Raw genomic sequence first — 20956 nt, 5'->3', positions numbered from 1 at the left:
TAATCAATCAATAGGAATGAAGATCCCACAAAAATCCATTTCGGTGAGATGTTTCCGTGTGTGAATAAGTTTTTTTTTTTCCTTTAATTAAAAAAAAAATGAAGTATGACATAATGCTCTAGCTTATTATTCACAGGATCTTAGTTTGCTATTATTGTTTAAATTTAAGTGTTTACATTTTTATCTGGAGAAAATTAATTATGAATTTACTGGTAGGGGAAAAGTACACAAGACTAAATACAAGATATGTAAAGGCAGCATGAAACGTTGGAAAGAGTCAGGAATTTGGAGTTAAATGAACTGGCTCTATCACTTACAAGATGTGTGAGTTTGGGCAAGTTGCATTTTGAGTCCTAATTGTCTCATTTTTAAAATTAGAGCAGCACTGGCTCTATAGCTACATTATTTTCAGTATCTATTGAATTACTAAATAGAGACATGCTTGTACAGATATATTAATATACAAAATCATAAACAGCATAATATATAAAATACATAGCATATAATTAAATATATATATGCAAACATACACACACATGAAAGTATATGATGTATGTGAAAGTGTATGTTAAAAAGTTATGTCTTCTTTAGATGAGTAAAGAAAGTGTGAGTTTCAATGATCTAAACCAAAAATGCTTTGAATGTGAACCAAAATTTTAGAAGAAATTTTCACAGATTCTGAGTCATAAAGAGTTCTTAGCCGGTCATCTAGGCCATTCCTCTGTCTTTAGGCAGAGATATCCTTACGCCAATGCAGATGAGATCCTGACTACTTCTTTTAGAGAAGCAATTTAGTGAAAGTGCCTATAAACCCTTTGCTGATAGAAAGGGAACCTCTTGAATACAAAACTGACTCCCTGATTGTAAGTGACTCTGTGATGACAAGCAAGAGAACTTTTCAAAAACAGAATATCAAAAAACATTTTTTGTTTTGGCGAGCCAATTGCCTTGCCTGCCTGTGGCTTCCAGATGGGGGTTCAGACTCAAAGCATCCAGAGGCTCCATCTGTACTTACTATGCAGCACAGCACCTCTTACGGTCTAGAGGCGTCTTAATATTTTATACCATTAACTATGTAGTACCAAAGGTGGATTCAGGGCAGATGTTTGATGTTGCAGCATGTTTGGGCTGCTGAATACCATCATGAGTTTCTCTGCCTCTCGTCAACATTTTCATAGTGGTAACAACAGCAATAAATTCCCCTTATTTGGTGTTTTAGGTAATAATTCACTGAAAAAAAAACAAAAATTGATTTGTTTCTGTAAGGCAACATATTCTCTGCTTTATGAAGAAATAAGGAAACTGGCTGTTCATACTTAATGTGAAGCTTCAGAAAACTCCATGTGTGCCATGAAAAAGGAAAAAATGAGAGAAACATGGAATTCCCAAAGGAGACGAATCTCTTTGGCTATTTAGTTCATTGCTGCATTTTCAGCTTCTGGAGCAGTGCTTGACAAAAAGTAGCTGCTTAATAAATTGGCAGATAAGACTTGTTTTAAATGTCTGTGGTACACTCTTTCTGTTTGCTTGACTTTCTTCAGAACCAAACTTCATGACAAGGATTTGGATGAGGTAGTATATTTGGAAGGTAATTTCAGGAAGCATGGTGAAGGACAAGGAAAGTATAAAGGAAAGACAGAAAACCCACGAAATGGAAGCTCAGGAGTAGGTTACCACAGTGGGCAACTATGGCTCCGTACAGTGGGCCCCTCTGAGAAGCTGTATAGAACACACCACACGATTACCCCACCACAGGGCAAGGAAGTTAGGGTTCTTACCTACAACTCCCTTACCTCCTGGGTTGAGCGTCACTCCTGAGGACATTAAATCCCCAGCAGGCATACAGGGGACGTAAGCCATACTATGCTCATGGAATAAAGAAGTCCACGGAGCAGTTGCAGGCAGAGAGACCCAAGTGCTGAAGGTAGCAAATTCTCAACTGTAACTGTCCCTCAAAGTGTCAGGTGACTTCCTAGATGGGCTGAGCTACAATGGCTGCTATAATCATACCTTCAAAGAATCACACTACTTTTGGTTTTCTAAGTGACAGTCATAATGTGAGAAAATTCAAGAAATCTGTTGGTATTTACATCTATTACACGGTTTTAATTAAAAAGGTCACAGAGACTTATCTAATAAGGTAAGAGGGTATGTAAAAGTTCAAAGATAGCAGTTCAGGAATTTAATGTTTTCCATATACTTGGCCCCAGTATTTCTATGAGCAAACAGGTTATTTTTCAGTTGTTTCTGATTACTGAATAAGTGATTGGACTGTACTTTTTCTACCCTTAAAATAAATGAAATACCTAATTGAGGCAATTGGACAGTGATCTCCTTGATTAATCATTATGCTGAAGATGATAATTACAGTTTCTGCTTGTCTTGTAAAAGAGCAAACCTAGGTTGCTGGATGGATAACCTCTTTTCTATAGTCACAGATGTCTGGCATTAAACATCTCAAAAATCTCAAATAAGAGACACAAGCAAACTTCATGGTAGGTTCAAGAGCTGAGAAGCGTATGGAGCGGTTAGGGTAAGCCAAAACAATATGCAGTCTGAGATTTTAAGGGTGCATGAACTGTAAGTAAATACAAGGAGACTGATCTGCAGAGAAGAGAATGGAGCAGATGCTCAAAGAAAAGCAGAGATGACAAAGACCATGACGAATGGAAAAAGAAAAAGGAGATGGAGGGAGGGAACAGCTGTCCTTTGGCCTTCCTGTTCTCAGACACGTTTCTGTACTTTGTTGGCATGATTTCTCTTGATAACTTTACACCTGCCCCCTCCTTTAGTTTAGAATGCTTTAAGTAAATTTCTGTCCCTGCCATGCAAAGAGACCCAGATCAAACAATGAACATGATTATGACTGTAGCAGAAATTAGAATGTGTTAGATCAACTGGGTCATCGTTTAGCCATTATGGCATTGTGGTAAAAACTGTAGCTCCTTGGAATTTGAAACTTAGCTCCAACAATTAATTACTAGTTCAGTGACCTTTAGGCAAGTTTTCTTAAGCTTTTGGAGTTTAGTATTTCATGTGCAAAATATGCATAATAATGGTACATACTTATTAGGTAACCATATAACTTATTGAGGACTATTTGACATAGTATTTAAACAGGTTACTTACAGCATTTCATTTGATTCTCACAATAATCCAATAACATAATTATTATAACATATGTTCATAGATTAGATTCACACATCCATTCTTCTTTTCAGCAAATGTTTGTTGAATATCCTTTAGGTATCAGATAATAAGTATATTAAGTAACACTTAAAAGACCTGAGAAGTAAACTTTTCAGTGTCTCACAGTTTATAAATCCAAGGGCTGAATTCAAACACAGGCTTATTTAAATCCAAAGCCCAAACATTATCTTTCAACTATGTGAACACTCTTTCCTTTTATATAAAAGAAATAAACATCCCCTCTGCTCATGGGTTTGTCTCTCTCTCCCCGGCCATGATCTTTTTATAACCAAACTTCAGAAGTGATGTGCCATAATTTCTGCCATACTGTTGGTCACACAGACCAATTCTAGTAAAATGTGGTGGGAAGGGACTAGAGGAGGAAGTGGATACCATGAGCAGGTTCACTGCGGGCCATTTTGGAGTCTGGCCACAACATCATTTTTCAGAATACACCCTAGCCTCTGCTCTCTGCAATCGTCTATGATCCAAGAAAAATTGTTCTTATCCTCTCAATTCCTGAAGAAAATATACTGGACTCCATATGTAGTATTTTGCACTCACACATTTGCTTTAGTTATAATTATTTGTTAATTCATTAAACATGTTCAATACCTGCTTTTTGTGAGCACTGACCTAGCTACTGAGGGAGGACAAGGTCCCTCTTCTCTTGAAGCTTATAGTCTATTTCGCAAAAATTGAAATAAATTAAACCAATCATCATTTCTGACAATGATTAGACCTTTGCGGAAAAAAACAGAGTGATGGGGAGCTGCTCCTTTAGACTGTTTGGCCAAGAGAGGCTTCCCCAAGAAGGTAGCATTGTAGGCAGAGATTTGAATGTTAGAAAGAATCCAGTGATGCAGGGATCTGGGAGGAATTTTTCAAGCAGAAGAAAGAAAAAGGCCGAGGACCATAAAGGGAAGGAAACCTATTGTGTTCTGAGAAACATGAAAATAAAATGTTCATTGTGTATGGAGTTTCCTGAACAACAGACGAAAAAAAGTGGTAAGAAGGACCATATCATACGGAGGCTTAAATAATTTAGTAAGCGATTTAAAGTCGTTTTTTATTTCTCTGAGTTCATTAATGATTAATCAAACATTTACTGAGTACCTACTGTGTGCCAGCACTGTGTTATGTACTGGGAATACGAAAACAAGCCCATATACTCATTTTGGAAGTCATACATGCAATTGCAGTTGAGTAGGGTTAATAAATAATTTCATGAATACATGAACTAATGAAGAAACTCTACATTTAAGAGATTCTTATAATAAATTATAATGAAATGCAAGCAAATCACTTATCTTTTTAGTGTATTAAATCAACCAATGCTTCTCGAGCACCTGTCTATGAGACGCAGCTATTTAAAGGGATCCTGAGAGATTCGGCAGAATGAGGCTGAGACTGAAAGAACCAATTTCAACTTTGTCAGAAACAAGTACTATGACTCAGACCAATTTCATTTATACAAAACTCCTGTCAGCTGGCACTTTCTGCCTCTTAAAGTCTAGATAAAATCTACTCACTGCTCTGTAGGAAAATCAGTGTCCAGATTCCTGCATACCCCAGTGGACAGATATTCATTCTGACCATCGCTTCCAGCTCCAGCTTTGTCTCTGCACTACCTCTTACAGTTTTCCCTCTTTTCTTTACCCTGGTTTTGACCCAAGAGTGGATGGTACTTTTAGTTCTGTCCCCCACATAAAGCACTGCTGAATATATTCACATTGTTTTTGGTTTGTATCAAAACATTTGTGGAAGTTTGGGGGAGGAAAGGTATACTGACACAAGAACACAAACCATTTTAATTTGAATTGTCTTTTTCTGAAAGTCCTCCAGCATTCTGTAAGTTGACTTTCCTTTTGTTTCTATTTCTTCCCCCACCCCTACCTCCCAACCACATCCCTGCTCATTCCTAACACAAACCACTCTGGTTCTCTCAAAAGTGTCCTGTCTCCTGATCCACCATATCCTTTGGAGCTCAAACAGCCCATTTTCTTAAATCATCCCCAAACTTCAGGCAACTATACGTTAATTTTGTGGGGTCTGAAATATCCACGTACCACATAAACTATTATTTATTTTTCCCAATCAAATTGCTTTGACTTTTTAGTAAGTACATTTGTTTAAAAGGACATGTTTATCACCACTGTATCTAGAAAATTGGTGTCATTCATCATAAATAAAAGGAAATTTTAAAAAGCAATGCACAGCAATTAAAATTTAAAAATATTTATTTGTATAACACTTAAGTGCACTGCCCATGGAACCAAGTATACCTATCCTGTACATTGGTAATATCTTTCCTGTTCACCTGTCAACGTTACTATAAGTAGTTACAAAGATGACAGAAGTGAAAGTGCTTGGAAAAAGAACGGGGGAGGTTTTATTTAAAATAGGTGCACATTCTTGCTCTGGTTTCTGCTCTCTCTCTCTCTCTCTCTGTCTCTCCCTCTCTGTCTCTAAATGACAATGCATGCAAAGTCCTTATCACTGACCCTCAATTCCCCTGAGGGCTGAGCTGGTGAAAGCTGCAAAGAAAATGCAGATTGCAGCTGTGACTCCAAAGACCTTGCTCATAGTAAAACAATTTGATAGAAACAAACAAACAACAAAAAAACCCCCCCAGTATTTAGCAACAATCATGAAGTCAATCTCCTTAATTCCAGTTGTGCAAGTTCTTGCAAATTGAAGTCGGTAGGATAAAAACTCTGGTAAACTCAGAGCTTAAGTGTGTGCGAGGTGTTTGAAAAAGTGCTCTCATTTCACAGTCTTTGTATAAACAGGAGTAGTAACACATTTAGCCAGGGGCTCAGCTCCATTACCTTGAAAACTCCACCTTTTATATTCTACATAGGTTGCAAATTTTGAAATCAAACATTCTGATTAAACCATCACAATGAATAAAAGGGCTTATTAGGTGCTCTGTCAGAAAGGACTCTGGTTGCTGTAAATGTTCACATTAATCCCTCTTATCAAGGATCCTGGAGACTTACTTCAAGGAAATCATTCCCTTTTACTCTAATGAGCATCACAAAAGTGGGTCAAAAGGGAGTTAAGAGTGGGATTGTTCCTGAAAGGACACAGGTTCACCATATTTCCACCAAAACTAATACTCCAGCCCCCTTTGCTGATGATCTGGGACAGGAGGTAATTACAGTTGAGGCTCTGGCCAAACTCCCTCAGACCTCTGGCGGGGCCAGCGGTCAGTTTGGCTTTTTTGCTACAACGTGCAAAGACTTTTGTACCAGGCTAGGACTTTCTTTCCAAAAAGGCAGGAAGACTGTTGGATAGAAAGAAATTCTGCTTTGTCTTCTTCTTTTCCCCTTCTCCCTTTCCTCTGCTTTTTCCCTCTCCCTCCATGGAATGACCAGAGTGCTATCCTGAAGAGCTGAAAATGCTTCCAGAGTCAGAGCTAGGTAGGAGTCCCTTTCTGGCCCTCTTCTAGCTGTGTAGCCTTGGGCAAGTTACTTAACCTTTCTGAACTTTGGTATGTTTATTTATAAAATAGTGTCATAGTAGCTACATCTCAGGGTCACTATGAAGATTAAATGTTATGATGTTTATAAAGTTCCAGTAACTGGGAAGTATGTCAGTAAATAAGAATTCCCTTCCCCTGTGCTAGAAACCCCTTTCACTGCAACCCTCCAAGTTTTTAACTGATGTATTCAAATGTTTAATTTGATTTTCAAAAGTTTAATTTAAATTTATTTAAACTCCAGTGTCCTTTGGATTAGCTACTTTGGTGTTCACGATGGAATGTATTTTCTCTCTGTCACTCATGGCTCCTCAGCAAAATCCTCAAATGTTTATTCTGGAGAAAAGACTACCTTGGCCTCTCTCTCTCTCTCTCTCTCTCTCTCTCTCTCTCTCTCTCTCTCACACATACACACACACACACACACACACACACACACACACACACACACACACCCCTGAGTCCGCATATTCCCACATGCTGCAGTGCATACTTTATTCACCAGAGGACTCGACCTACTCCAGATACTCCTCTTTTTGCACTTGAGCAATATTTGTATCATTCATTAATCTCAAGGAGCACAAATAACCCTAAGAAATATCTTTAGAGATAACTGACTAAAAAGGTACTGGCACTATCCTCCCTGTAGAACAAGAGATGGGAAAATGAGTAGGTGTCAAAAGGCACAATCCAAGACCAAGAAGAAGCAGGGCAGCCTAGGATTTTTCTGGCTACTCACACTCCAGGCCAAGAAGTTACTTCTGCCTCCAGCTGGGCTGTGTAGCTTTCTGGGCAGAGAGGTTCAATGACCCTCCATGTAATAACTCCTGTCAAGTTGGTGAAACATTCTCTGTAGTAAAACGAAATGTGATGTGGCAGTGCTTGGAATAAAATTCATATACTTTGACTTTAAGCCTTTTTTTTTCATTTATTCACTGAGCATTTGAGCTGGCCACTGGGTGAGCAGAAAAGGGAGTTCCATACTCAGACTTCAAGAAAATATGTTTTGTTACATCATCAGACTGAGATGAAAACAGAAAATGAAACCTATTTAAAAATTCTAGACAACCTCCTTTTGGTGATGTGTAGGTAGGTCATTAATAATACAAAGTCCCCAACATTATTATTTAGTACTTAACATCTTCTAAACATTTAAAAGACATTATATATCATTATTCCTCTAAGACAGGTGCTCTTGGTAGCTTCATTTTAATTAATTAATTAATTAGGCCTCGAGGCTTGAGGGATCTTAGTTCCCCGACCAGGGATTGAACCCAGCCTATGGTAGTGAAAGCGTGGAGTCCTAAGCACTGGACCACCAGGGAATTCCCTGTAGCTTCATTTTAAAGCGCCAAAAACTGAGATAGAGAATATTTAATCTGCCCTGTATCAACAGCTAGCATGGTGAGGCTAACATTTGAACCTACACAGTCTGATCCTAAACCTGTGCTCTTAATCGTTCTGATCATGGGTCACAGTCAGATCATTCTATCACTAATAACCTCGTACGGAATTCATTAGTGAGTTGTTTAATCTTTGCATGCCTACTTAAACTGCTTCTTTTCTTTTCAGAAACACTGAAGGTCTGAACTCTTCAGTCATCTCACATCCAGTCTATCCTATGCTATCAAAGTTGCATCACTCCATCCTTCACTTCTGCTTCTCACTTAGTTTTAACTATAGGGAATATGCAAACTTAATAAGCAAGACAGAGGACAGGTCATGCCTAAAACTTGTGTCTTTTTTGTAAGTCATAGCTGACACTGTTCTTACCACCATTAATCAGACAAATGAGTCCATTTATAGAATTTCAAATCCAGTCTTACATGTATATGATAATAGACCAATTATTTCATATTTGTTTACTTGTGTTTATTAAACGCTTTTCTCTCTGAAAACCTCGATGCTGGGCTGATAGGAAAAACCTATCACCCCCCTCCTGACTATTATCCTATATATTTTTTCTTAAACACCATAAGAAAATGGTTTTCAGTGGATTCATTATTCTCAGGAAACCAAGAAACGACTCACTTCTCTCCATTTATTTATGAATTTTTATAAAAATACTTTTACACCACAAAAGGAGGAATTTTAACTTGGATTGTAAATGGATTTGACACCAGAATCTCTTAAAATATCTCTTTACTTCCTGCTTGCATATTACCATTCCAAATTTATGTCCAATATCAAGACTTAGCTATTGCCTCTTTTACAGAATTTGACAATATCACTGTGCTTTATTAGGTTATGTCATGTTATGTTACTGAGTTGTGCTAGGAAACACAGTAATATCACAAACTCTGTAACTGAGTATATGGCATTTTGAAAATGATGGTGGAAAATGAAACTGGTCTAAGTAGAGATATTTTTGTATGCCACTTAATAAAGATCTGGGAAAATTAATTACAGTACCAAGAACTTCAGCTTATTCAAAACCACCAGGAAACAGGAAATAGTAACATGAACAATTTTGTTATTCTCCATGAGTGGTCCTCTTCCAAGGGGAAAATTAATGGAGATGTGAATTCAGAATTACCTTACCTTGTCTTAAGATTCAAAAAGAGTACTTTGATTGAAAAAGTTGCATATACTATATCTGGGAATTCTGCAAGACTAATGCAGAACTAGAGAATTATTCTTGGCATCTTTCACCATCTCCCTTTCACTGGGCAGAGTATCAGCTTCTCCTCCTCCAACAAGATATTTTTGCCATAGGTGAAAACAAAACACGTACCTCCAACGTGAGAACTGCATCACGAAGGTGAACACATGTTCCTCGGTCTTGTTTACTCCAGCACCAGATCTCAATGCTGAGACTTCTTCAGAAGGATTTGCAAAGGGGGGAAACAAAATTTGATTGGTGGAAAGCCAGGAGCAGGGTAAAAGAAATCTTAGAGCTGAAAATCAGATTTAATGTCCTCAAAGTAACACATAATTGAAGTTGCTTTTGAGGTGTGGAAAGAGAGAAAACGAGCACTGTCTCTGGTCTGAGGGCAGATCATATGGCCTGTGTCTAGGGTCAGACTCTAGCTAGAGAGGCAGTTAAGCCTGGTGGTTAAGCAAATGCCCTCTAGAGAGATGATATATGGAATTGACTTTTATTTCCTTTTCCTATAAGCAGTGTGAACTAGGGCAGATCCATCAATTTCTGAGTTGGTAGTAGGAGCTGGAGGGCGTTGAACTTTTTTGCAGAGGAAAATGGGAAGATTTTGATTTCCCTTGCTCTTCAAAGAGAGGGCTGGAGTGGGAAAATTGGAGAAGAGAGAGAGAGAACAGAAGTAAGCAACAGAAAGGAGGAACAAAAGAACTTTTAAGAATCAAATACCTAATATTTGATTTTAAGGTGTTTGGGTCACATCTTACTAAATCAATAAGCTTGACAACAGCGGCACAAAGTATGATAATGGTGCTTCGTGTGTGTGTGTGTGTGTGTGTGTGTGTGTGTGTGTGTTGAGGGGGTATATCTATGTATGAAGGTCAAGATAAGGGGCTAAGTTCCTTGTCTGCAGGGACACAAGAGTGGAGGTAAATCAAGAAACACATCTGAAGGGAAAAAAAAACAAGGATTCAGAGGAGTAAGGATATTAGAAAGGGAGCTATTTCTAAAACCTAGCAATACAGCACTCCCCACCGCAACCCAGCAATTTGCAGAACCCTTTGGAAAGGCATTGAGCTTTTGTGTTTGTTTGTTTGAAAATGGAATGGCAGTTTATGCCATTTTATATGCTGTAAGTGGCAGGGAGACCTCAGTTAACATCTGGAAAGCAGAATAACCTGGTGTTTGAGAATGTGAGCCCTGGAACCAGACTATCTACTTTTCAGTTCTGTCTTGACGAATAGAAACCGTATGGTCTTCAGTAAATTGCTAATCCTCTTTGAACCTCAGTATCCTCCTTTGTAAAATGAATGTGACATTGGTACCTATATTCCAGGATCATCATGAAGATTCCATGAAACTGCTTCACTGAGTGTCTGGCACTTAGTAGTTATTCTTGATATATGAAAGAAAGAAAGAAAAATAAAGAAGATTTAAAACACTAAAATAAAATAATTCATGCATAGCAAATAGAGAAAGATCCAATTAATAGTATTATTTTCACTTTGGCCAACTCAACTACACTATGTCCTGCTTGAAGCATGGACCTTTTCCTGGTGAATATTTTTTCCTATCCCTATCTTTTCAGGTGCTGTTCTCTTGGTCGGGATCAATAAACTCTGGGTACCCACAGCCTTCCTCCGAGTTTATGAGAGTTGGCAAACCACTAGCCTCCTTCTGTGACAGGGGCTGGCACCGCCAAGCACATCCTCTGATTGTGATCCTCAGGTCTTGGCAGCGAATACACAGTTTTCTCGCTTTAATTGGGCTGAGATTCATTCCTACAAGTGGCAGCTGTAAAGATGTGTTCTCTTTACAATTAGGCGTCGCAATACTTAGCATTGCTTGGACTTAATTTTAAATACATTTTGGTGGCCCTTTTCCCTCCACTGCACCTTGGTTGCTGCAGGAGAGAGCAAATGGCCCAGTAATTCTTTAAAGCTCATTTTATGGGCCATTCTCAGGCACTTCCTGCTGGCCTTTGGAACAGAGCCTTGTTTGTGAATGCATTTTTGCTTATGCTCCTGCCAAATGCTTCCTCCAAAACCAGCAATAAAACCACAGGATCCAATAAGCCCTGGTCATCAGAATGGCTTAATGAGAGCAACCTCGACAATTGGGGTCTTTAATAGCAACCAGCACGGCAGGACGTGTACCTTGAGCACAAGGACATCCTGGGCAGGTCACCTTTCTGGTTTATGGGAATGTCTCCAAATATTATAGAATTTGAGACTCAGGGAACAACTCATACTAAGCTATTTTTCTCTTAAACAAAAAATGGATAGGACAAAAATAGAAAAAGGTGGTTCTCTCTGGCCTGTCCTTAAAGAAGAATAAATCTGGAGTTTTTAAAGGTCTTACAGAACAAAGAAAATTTCACTGAATGCATGTATGGCTACCTTCAGTGAACCTTGCTTCAAAATAATCTGAATTATATCATGTTTCTGGTTAGCAGAAAGGTACCTGAAATACAGGTTGGATACTTAAAACAGATCTTGTTCAAAGTACATTCACGTGAAATGGTACTTAAATTCTCTTAATTTACATAAAGCAAAATTAGATCATGTCTATGATCTGTGTGCTATTAAACAGTTTTAAAATCTGAATTATTAATTAAAACCTGTGAACTAGTACTATTTTCAAATGACTGTGTTTTGATTGCTAACAGAGCTTGGGTGACTTTTAAAGAGGTTGATTTCCTTTCATGTCAGCTAATAGAAACCCCATTGTAATCATAAGGCATGGAGAAATTATGTTACAAGTGGATACTATTTAAGTGGAAGTGAACACAGAATATATTAAAGTACCCATAGTCTTATCAACAGTGTGTTATAATGGCTTCTGATTAACACTGAAAACATGACTGATGTTGCTGTGAGAGGGGAACACTGACAATGTGACACAGGAAATTTAATCGAAAGCTTGTTAATTTCATAGACTCATTCAATTTCTCACTACTCCTTTGTGACATTTTTTGTTTTTGTGACCATTAAAATATCATGACAATTTAATGGGAACTTTCAATGATAACAGTAAGGAAAAAAACCCTTAAAATCCTCACCTGTTATTACTGCTCGAAATAGAAACAATCAATATATTGACTTTTGGTTTTAAATTCAGTTTGTTAGCCTGATTCTTAATGAGTCACGTGTAAAATGATGCAAACCCAAGTCAAGGCAATAATTCACATCAATGGTACCAACATATGTAGGCTGATTTAGTCTTTCTATGGCCAAAGAAGAAAGGGGGAATATTTGTTTAAAAATCCTCTAGAAGAAATGTAATGTACAAGGCACTCCAGGTCCTAATCAGATGTAAGGCTAATGACAGCTGAAGAGGAAGGGGAAGAGATTTAGTTGGGAAGAAGCAGAGTCCATCTTGGGAAAATATTTTCATTATTAAAAGTAGAGCATATATAAGAGTTATTAAACTGATAATACTCCTGCCCCCCAAATGCTTCAAACAAGATAGAAATTTACTATTATCTAATATAATAATGCAAAGTAGGTGGTCAAGATCAGCTGTGCTTCTCCTCCATGCAGTCACTCAAGCACCCAGGCTAGTGGTCTTTTACCTTCAATATTTTCATGTCATTGGCCATCTAGATGGTGGTGATATTGGGTGGGTAGGTGGAGAATATTAAATTTTTTGGATATTTCCTCTCAAACGTAATAGGTGGAAGTTTCACAATATGTGAGAAGTTTCTGCTTACTGTATTTGCTGCAAAGATGTTTGAGAAATGTATCTTTTGGTTAGAAAAGTGTAGTATCTGTTCTATAAATCTATTACCATGGAAGAAGGGAGAGTAGATTTTGGTAGACAACTAGCAGCCTCTACCCCATGACACATCACAATGTGTATATTTTATACACACACACACACACGTTTTTTAATTGCCCTTCTACTTTTCCTATTAGTAAGCACAATAAGGGCAAGGCACAAGTCTGCTTTATTTACCAATATATCTTCTGCCCTTAAATACCCTTCCTATCTTTTAATAGGGGTTTAATACAAAATTTTTAAATCACTGAATGACTGATTGAATGAATAAATGAATAAAAGGGATTTTACAGGTGAAGAAACTAAGGTTTAGACATTAGCCTTTCCTGGAGGCTGGGTGACCATTTCTAGGAATGTTGAACGATTTACAGCTCAGATGGATAGGTTATCAAGATAGCTAGTAAGCTGTCTTCCAGCACTGAATATCTATGATTCTTTGGTGTTGTAGGAAATTACAACACTTCATAAACGACCGTGAACCTGCTTTGTGAAGGAGTAGATCAACAGAAATTAGAAAATATACCTTTCTTCTCATTGGTTCTGGTTCAGTCACATAAAACTCTGTCCCTCACAACATTCCATGCTAATTTCTCACAGACTTCATCCCCTCATCAAAACGGTTACCATTAAGCTTAGATGCTAGAAGACTGCAGCACACTTGCCACATACCTTATTTAAATCACACCTTCCTTGGGAAGGAAAAGTAAATATGTGCTGGGTTTAAAAGATTTCCTATCGGGCTACAGGCTGCCTGGGAGAATAAAAGTAAACAAAAAGTGAGTTTTGTTAACAAATGTCTTTATCATATACTCTGTTTAACTGCATTAAAATAAAAGAAGGAAAGACGAAATTCTGAGAAATATAACCAGGGTACAGCAATTGACCATCAACTAAAACTTCTGGTCAGACAAGTGTGAGTGTTCACTACTGTTAACAGTAAGTTTTTCTTCCAAAATTTTTCTCAGCAAAATAACGAGTTCTAAACCTGCTTTTCTTTGTTTTTCAAGATATTGAAGACTTTGAAACCAAAACAAGAAGCACAGTGTCCGTCCGAGAAGGTCAAGGTGTGGTGCTTCTCTGTGGTCCACCGCCACACTTTGGAGGTACGGTGGGGCTATTTTGGGTCACACCATTCAGGTGACCACTCAAGGAATAAAACAGGCACTTCAGTTCTTAGAGCCAATGATAGCCTTTCATCAAATCTAAGGGACCAGGAAGGTTCGGGCTCATCTTGCTGCATCCAAACAGTCCTAATCCAAATGTTTTCTTATAAAAATATTTATTCAATCAGGCTCTCAACAGATATGACCTTAAGGAGATGCAGGATGGCTTTGTACACACGTGTGAGAAATGGGGCTTTGCAGTGACACAACCACAGCTGTAATCTGCTGCCTGTCATCCTGCATGACAAAGGGCAATTTGTTTAACCTTTTTAGGCTTAGTTTCCTCACCTGTAAAGTGGAGACACTAACTAATACCTATATTATAGTACTGCTGTGAATGTTAAATGAGTTAATGAATGTAAATCAATTAGTTTAATGGCTAGTGTTTTATTTTAGAAAGAAAGCTAAGATTGTTATTTTATTTTTATTATCGGGCTCTATGGAGAAGCGAATGCCAACACTCATTCTGGAGACCTCACCTTAATTATTGGAAGAGGAAAGTTACCCCCTAATTGGAAGCAAATGTTGGATGGCTCTGAATCAGAATATCTCCTAGCAAGGGTGAAAATCAAGCAATAAATGCCATTCTTTACTTTGGAAGATCTGGATTAGCCAGTGAATTAACCTGTTGCCAGGGATCTAAACCACCCACTGATTTGCAAGCCCTTGGGGCTGCATTTTCTCAAATTCTGTATGGTTTGGTACAATTTGGTAGATTCTCAACCAACTGTGATCCTGGAGGATTCAGTGTAAAAATATCCATAGAGTCATTTCATTTAGTACAATCCAATATCATACTGACTATATTGTAGTTAGCTTAATAATAATAGCAAGTGCTTACATAGTACACACCTAAATACTTTACATGTATTAACTTTTTAACTCTGTACAATAACTACTACTCAAGGGGGATACTATAATGATTATTGTTTTACAGATGAGAACACTAAGGTAGAGAGAGGTTAAGTACTTGGTCCAATGTCATGCAGCTGGTAGGCAGTGAAGCCAAGCTTCACATCCAGGCAAACTGGGTCCCAGACCCTGGGCAGTTCTTAACCACCACTGCCTCTGTTATAGTTGATTTCCACTTTGGAATGGGAGGATTTTTGGAAACACATAGACAAATATTTAAAAATAAAATGAAAGCAACTTTTCTTCTAATATTAAACCAAATCTTTTTTATGATCCTTTAAAAAGTTGAAAATATTTTTGCCATTACTTTCATTTTTATACAACCTTGTGAAATGCTGACACAAAAAGAAAGAAAAAAAAACCTAACTGGAAGTTAACAATACTTTTATTCAATATTATTACAGACTGGTACGTCACTATGCTCGCCTGAAATAGTAGGGAAGAGTTACAAAACTTTCAATGCTATCTGAGATAAGAGCACACAAAAATGTGATGATGTTTGTTTTTTAATAATAGGAAAATTATTTTCCAGTACCATAATCTAAGATGACAAGACATGCAAATCATGTTCGTTTGTGCTGTCAGTCTGTGTCATTTTATACTCTGACACTGGTCAAAGAGACCTGACAGAATCGAAGATTATTTTTAAATTTGTTTACTCTAAATAAGAATAACAGACATGGAGAATACTTCTAAATGAGTGTCATATATTTTAAAAAGGCCATGAACTAGGAGAAGCTTTCCCTTGTCACCTTGTCACCTACCAATGAAGAAGTATATGTTGATCTTTTTTTTTATGTTGATCTTTTAAAGCATATGAGTCCTTCATTATAACAGTGCCTTTCTGCTTAATGCCATAAGACTAAATAACAGATATACAAAACCTGCCTTAAATTAAGATCCTCATAACTGAATAATGCATCCCTGTTGCATGCAAATTATGACAAACTTGCCTGATAACAAATGAGATTATGTAATATGAAATATTCTAGCAGGATTCCAAAGGTATTTGTCAGTATTGACTTCATCCAGGTATTATAAGAATTTTCTTCCTGAGAGTCATGGCTTCCTCATCTCTACAAAAGGAAGGAATGCTGGAATACTGTTCTTTTGCCCTTTATTGCTCTCTCAGATCAAAACTGAGGGGAATATTAACAGACACCTTTTGCTCCAATTATACAAATAGTCATTCATTCATTAAAGTATTAATAAAGTAATTAATTCATTAAATTAATGCAATAAAGTATTAATAACAGTAATAAGAGCTACCAGTTGTCGAATTGTTACCATCAGCAAGCACTATAAGACTTTCCATTTATTTTCTCATTCCCACTATTCCAATAATTTTTTTAAATATTTATTTATTTATTTATTTATTTAACATCTTTATTGGAGTATAATTGCTTTACAATGGCATGTTAGTTTCTGCTTTATAACAAAGTGAATCAGCTATACATATACGTTAATAATAATAATTTTTAAATGAGGAAATTGAGACTCAGACTAAGTAAATCGGTTTTCAGTTAGTAAATAAAGGCAAGATTCCAACCCAGGACTTTCTGACTTCAAAAAATGCCTACAGATAAAAGACTCTATAGTTAATTCTTAAACCTCAAGTTGTTTATTACTTTCAAGAATCTTACACCTTCAGGTCTGCTAAGAGCCCTGAAAGTGTCTTTAACCGGTTCATTAAAACAATTCTTTATTCTTCTTTTTCCTGCCTCACCTTCTTGTGAAGGTGAATTGTGCCAGGAAAGCCCTCAAGAAAGAAGAGAAATATATTGGTCCGATAACCTTTAAATTAGATTAATGGACAGCTGGTTTAAAGTGGGTTGACTCTAGAGACAGACATTGTCTGTCTTTGTCTGTCTTTGTAATTTGTCCTTAGATTTAGTGTATATCTATGGTCAATGTCATAACCAGATGACTTCTTTTCTGGAGAGTCTGAGGAAGAATCCACTTCTAAGCTCATTCAGGCAATTGCCTGAATTTAGCTCCGTACGTTGTAGGTCTGAGGCCCCCATTTCCTTTTCGGCCAGCTGTCGAGAGCACTCTCATCTTCTAGAAGCTGCCCACACTTCTTGCCACATGCCTCTCCGTTTTCAGAACCTCCTTTGCATCAGTTCCCTCTAATACTTCAAATCTTTCTAGCGAAGAAGCATCCCATCCCAGGAAGGGCTCACCTGAACAGGTCAGCTCCACTAAAGATAAAGTCACTTTTTCCAAGTCAACTGTGCCATCTAATCTAACGTAATCATAGAAGTGACATCTCACCATATTCATTAGTGCCATCATACTCAGATGGTGGGCGGGGGTCAATGGCAGTTATTTTAGAATTTTGTCAACCATAATACACTTTCCAAAAATGTTGCCTTCATTTATTTCCATCTCTCTAAAGGCTCCATATTTGCTTGCACACTTGGCAGTCACAAAAACATGCCTTCGAAATATACTAATTTGGGCAGATGAGGTTAGCAGGGCAGGATGGAGCAAATGTTGGCATGGCCAAATTACTTTTATAACCAGTGTGTGAAAAGCAAAGATACGCTGTAAACATCAATAAAAGCTTCTCATAAAGAAAAGTGCTACAGATTCCATAGTGATAGAAGACCATTAGGGCTGAAATTTTTACATCATTTTTTGGACAATTTGGTTATGTTACCTTTCTCTATGTACCTGGTCAGCAGCAGTGAATCCCTTAAGTTGCTCAGTAACAAGGGAGAAATCATATTAAACGTTATATTATCAGAACATCCTGAATTGTTCGTGCTTTCTCTCTAGTGTATTCACAAAAAACTTGCAAATTCTTTTAACAAGGCCTATCAAATACATTTCAGCGTGTTTTATAATGTTAAAAAAAAACCTACAGGAGAGTAGGAAAAATTATCAACTGGGCTGAATCCTATAAATTTACCCAGCAAAGAACAGCTCCAGGATGAAAACAAAAGAAAAAAATGTGTGTAAACAGATTTCCCACAGAAATGATTGGTCAAAACTCAATGAAATAGAGTAACTGGCATAAACCAAACTGAACAGGTGCTGTTATATGGACATCCTTTCTTTCAAATAAACCAAAGGAGATCTGAATCCAGAGTAGGTATTCTTGTGGATGCTTCCTACACAATTTTTAGGGCAACCACAACTGCAGATGTGCTACTCATCTAGGAAGGGACGATTTACAGATAAAGGTTATTCTAGGACAAACGTACCCACAGTGTTTAAAGGAACCTAGGCAATAATTCCAGAACACAAAACTGGCACATTCTGCTGTACCCCTTAGAAATGTGAGATTTGGAAACAAAACAGTAACCATTCCGTATACTCTGAGAAGAGAAGTGTATTTTCTTCCTTAATCTTACTTCCTAACTAGAGATAAGCTCCATGAATGTGACTGAATCCATGCTGGCAGAGGCAGACTCATCCCTCCTTTCCATCCTCCTAAAATATATATAACTCCAAAATATTTCAGAGAAATGTAAGTTGTACTGAAGATATGGTGGAAAGAACACATCGGATTGAAACATTTCATTTCCCACTAGACCTCACTTTCTTTTCTCCTAAACTCTGTTGGTCGTCCATGACCTCCCTATCTTGACACAATATCTAACAGTTCCTTCCATTATCTGTTATAGTTCTTATCCTTAATTTGGATAACTGTCTCAGAAAAATACAATTCTCCTACTTAGCTTCTTGGTGCTTGGCAGAACTAAAATTTGGAGAGTCAGCTAAATAAAACCCTTTTCTTTCCTCCACTATGTCTCTGGAGGGTTCTAAGGTCATTCCTCTAAACACAGGTTCATGTGGTGGAAAGAACCAATAGAACATTTATTTTACTACTTCATGTGGGGGAGGGGTCACAGCCTTGAGGTGGACTTTGAACTGTTATGCAGAGAGGTCGTTGCACCTTGAGTTCTCACGTACCTCAAGAGTGAGCTTTTGTTAAGAGCCTCAGTCACTTGTAACAATGATTTTGCATAAGTCATCTGCAAAAGGACTGAAAGCAGAGTTTCCTCTAACTTTCTGAAATGAACGTAAAACGCCTGAAGCCAAAGCTATTGGATGAATATGAAAATAAGCAGTCAATAGATCTTCACGAGTACAGTGAATGAGCCTGGCCTCACGTGAAATTTTGTTTAAAAATGACAGTGTAGAAATGATACATGTTGTCTAAAACAATTAAAATCACCTTCACTGTGAAATAATAGTTTCACCATATTGAAAGTACAGCACATTCTTTCCTTTTATTGTCTGGATATAAAACTCAATCCTGGGCTCATAAATATCATAGGTTTAAAATTTGTTTTAGAGGAAATGTTCCAGTCTCTCCTCAGATACAAAATTTTAGGTTTGTAGAACAACTGAATTTATGCCAGTAGTTTGGAGCATCTATGTCTGTAGTAGAAAGATAGCATTATTGTTTGAGCCCAGCATTTGTATTTGAGTCAATAAAAATGTTGACGATTCAACTTAAATTGACAATCGTTCCCAACAAGGCTCAAAATAGTGTTAGAGAATAAAGAGGATAACTATTGAGAAAACATGTTAAACTTTCATATCCGCTTCCTCCCAATTAGTTTGTTGTTATTTTTTTCCTGTTTCTGGAAGTAAATTACACTGGTGTTGTCTTAGTGGGTAGGTCAAATTGCCAGTGACAGTATTACTTTTGAATGTTGCTTGAATGTGTAAAATATTTAGGCAGATAGGCCCAACAGCTGCTTGTTAGCATAATAATAATAATAGTGATGATAACCATCATTATTGACCTTCTATTATATATTCACTCAGCAAATATTTATTGTGTACTTACTAAGTGCCACTCATTTTACTGAGTTTTAGGGATATGGTGGAGAACAAAGCAACAAAGTCCTTCACTCCATGAATCTTAACCATAAACAAATATAATAAAAAATGTAAGTATGGCAGATGGTGATAAAAGCTAGGGAGAAAAATAAAGGGGATAGGGAATGATGGGTGTGGCCGTTGTCTACTCAGAGGTCAAAGAAGCCTTCATTGACATTTGCAAAGAGAACTAAAGGAATGAGTGAGACACTGAGAAAAGGCAGTTTGGGGAGTAGGAGCAGCATGTGCAAAGGACCTGTGGTAGGACTGTGTCTGGCATGTTGCAAGAACAGCAGTGAGGCCCGTGTGGATGAAGAAGGGTGAGCAAACAGGACAGTAGATGAGGATGGAAGCACTACTTTCAAGATATTTTACAGCCTTTGGAGTTTCCTGTGAGTGAGATTAGAACGCATTGCATGATAGTGAGCAGAAGAAAGACATGCTTTCTCTGACTTTCAGTTTTAATAGTTTATTCTGGAGAACAGACCATCAAGGGGCAACAATATAAGCAGTTAAAAGGTGATTACAGTGATTCAGGTTAGAGTTAATGGTGGCTTAAACCAGATGATAGCCGTGGACAGGTGGATAAGTTGCCATATTCAGGATATATTTAGAGGGTATAGCTGAAATAACTTTCTGAAAGATTAAATGTAGATTGTAAGAAAAAGAGAGGAGTAAAAGATAACTCCAAGGTCTTTAGGCTGAGCAGCTGGAAGAATGAAGTTCCACGTACATGGATGAGGCCAATAAAGGGGGAGCAGGTTTTGGGATGGGGGAAATCAGGAATTTATTATAAGACACGTTAATTTTCAAATATCTAACTTCAGAGCAAAAACTTCAAGTATGCAGCTGAATTGATGTATCTAGGAAGAAAGGTTTGAAGAACCAAATTTGGAAGTTATTATATGTAAATAGTATTTAACACCACATGATTGGAAAGATAATGAGTGCCTACTATACACTGGGCGTTCAGCTCAGCATCTGGCATACCTC

The 20956-nt window shown here is 37.4% G+C and overlaps 1 protein-coding gene across 4 annotated transcripts in view; it reads left to right on the top strand.

Annotated features, from left to right (window-relative positions):
* The window catches only part of CNTN6 (contactin 6), a 152152-nt gene that overhangs the window by 26600 nt on the left and 104596 nt on the right, over nucleotides 1-20956 (top strand). For all 4 annotated transcript variants that reach the window (XM_024123967.1, XM_024123968.1, XM_024123966.1 and 1 more), the window contains exon 3: nucleotides 14057-14152. In XM_024123967.1, coding sequence (XP_023979735.1) covers nucleotides 14057-14152 — 96 coding nt within the window. The remainder of the gene's footprint in view (nucleotides 1-14056; nucleotides 14153-20956) is intronic.

This window comes from Physeter macrocephalus, chromosome 18, assembly GCF_002837175.3.
Source record: "Physeter macrocephalus isolate SW-GA chromosome 18, ASM283717v5, whole genome shotgun sequence".
NCBI classification, from domain to species: domain Eukaryota; kingdom Metazoa; phylum Chordata; class Mammalia; order Artiodactyla; family Physeteridae; genus Physeter; species Physeter macrocephalus.
This window is presented reverse-complemented; position numbering and strand designations above follow the sequence as displayed.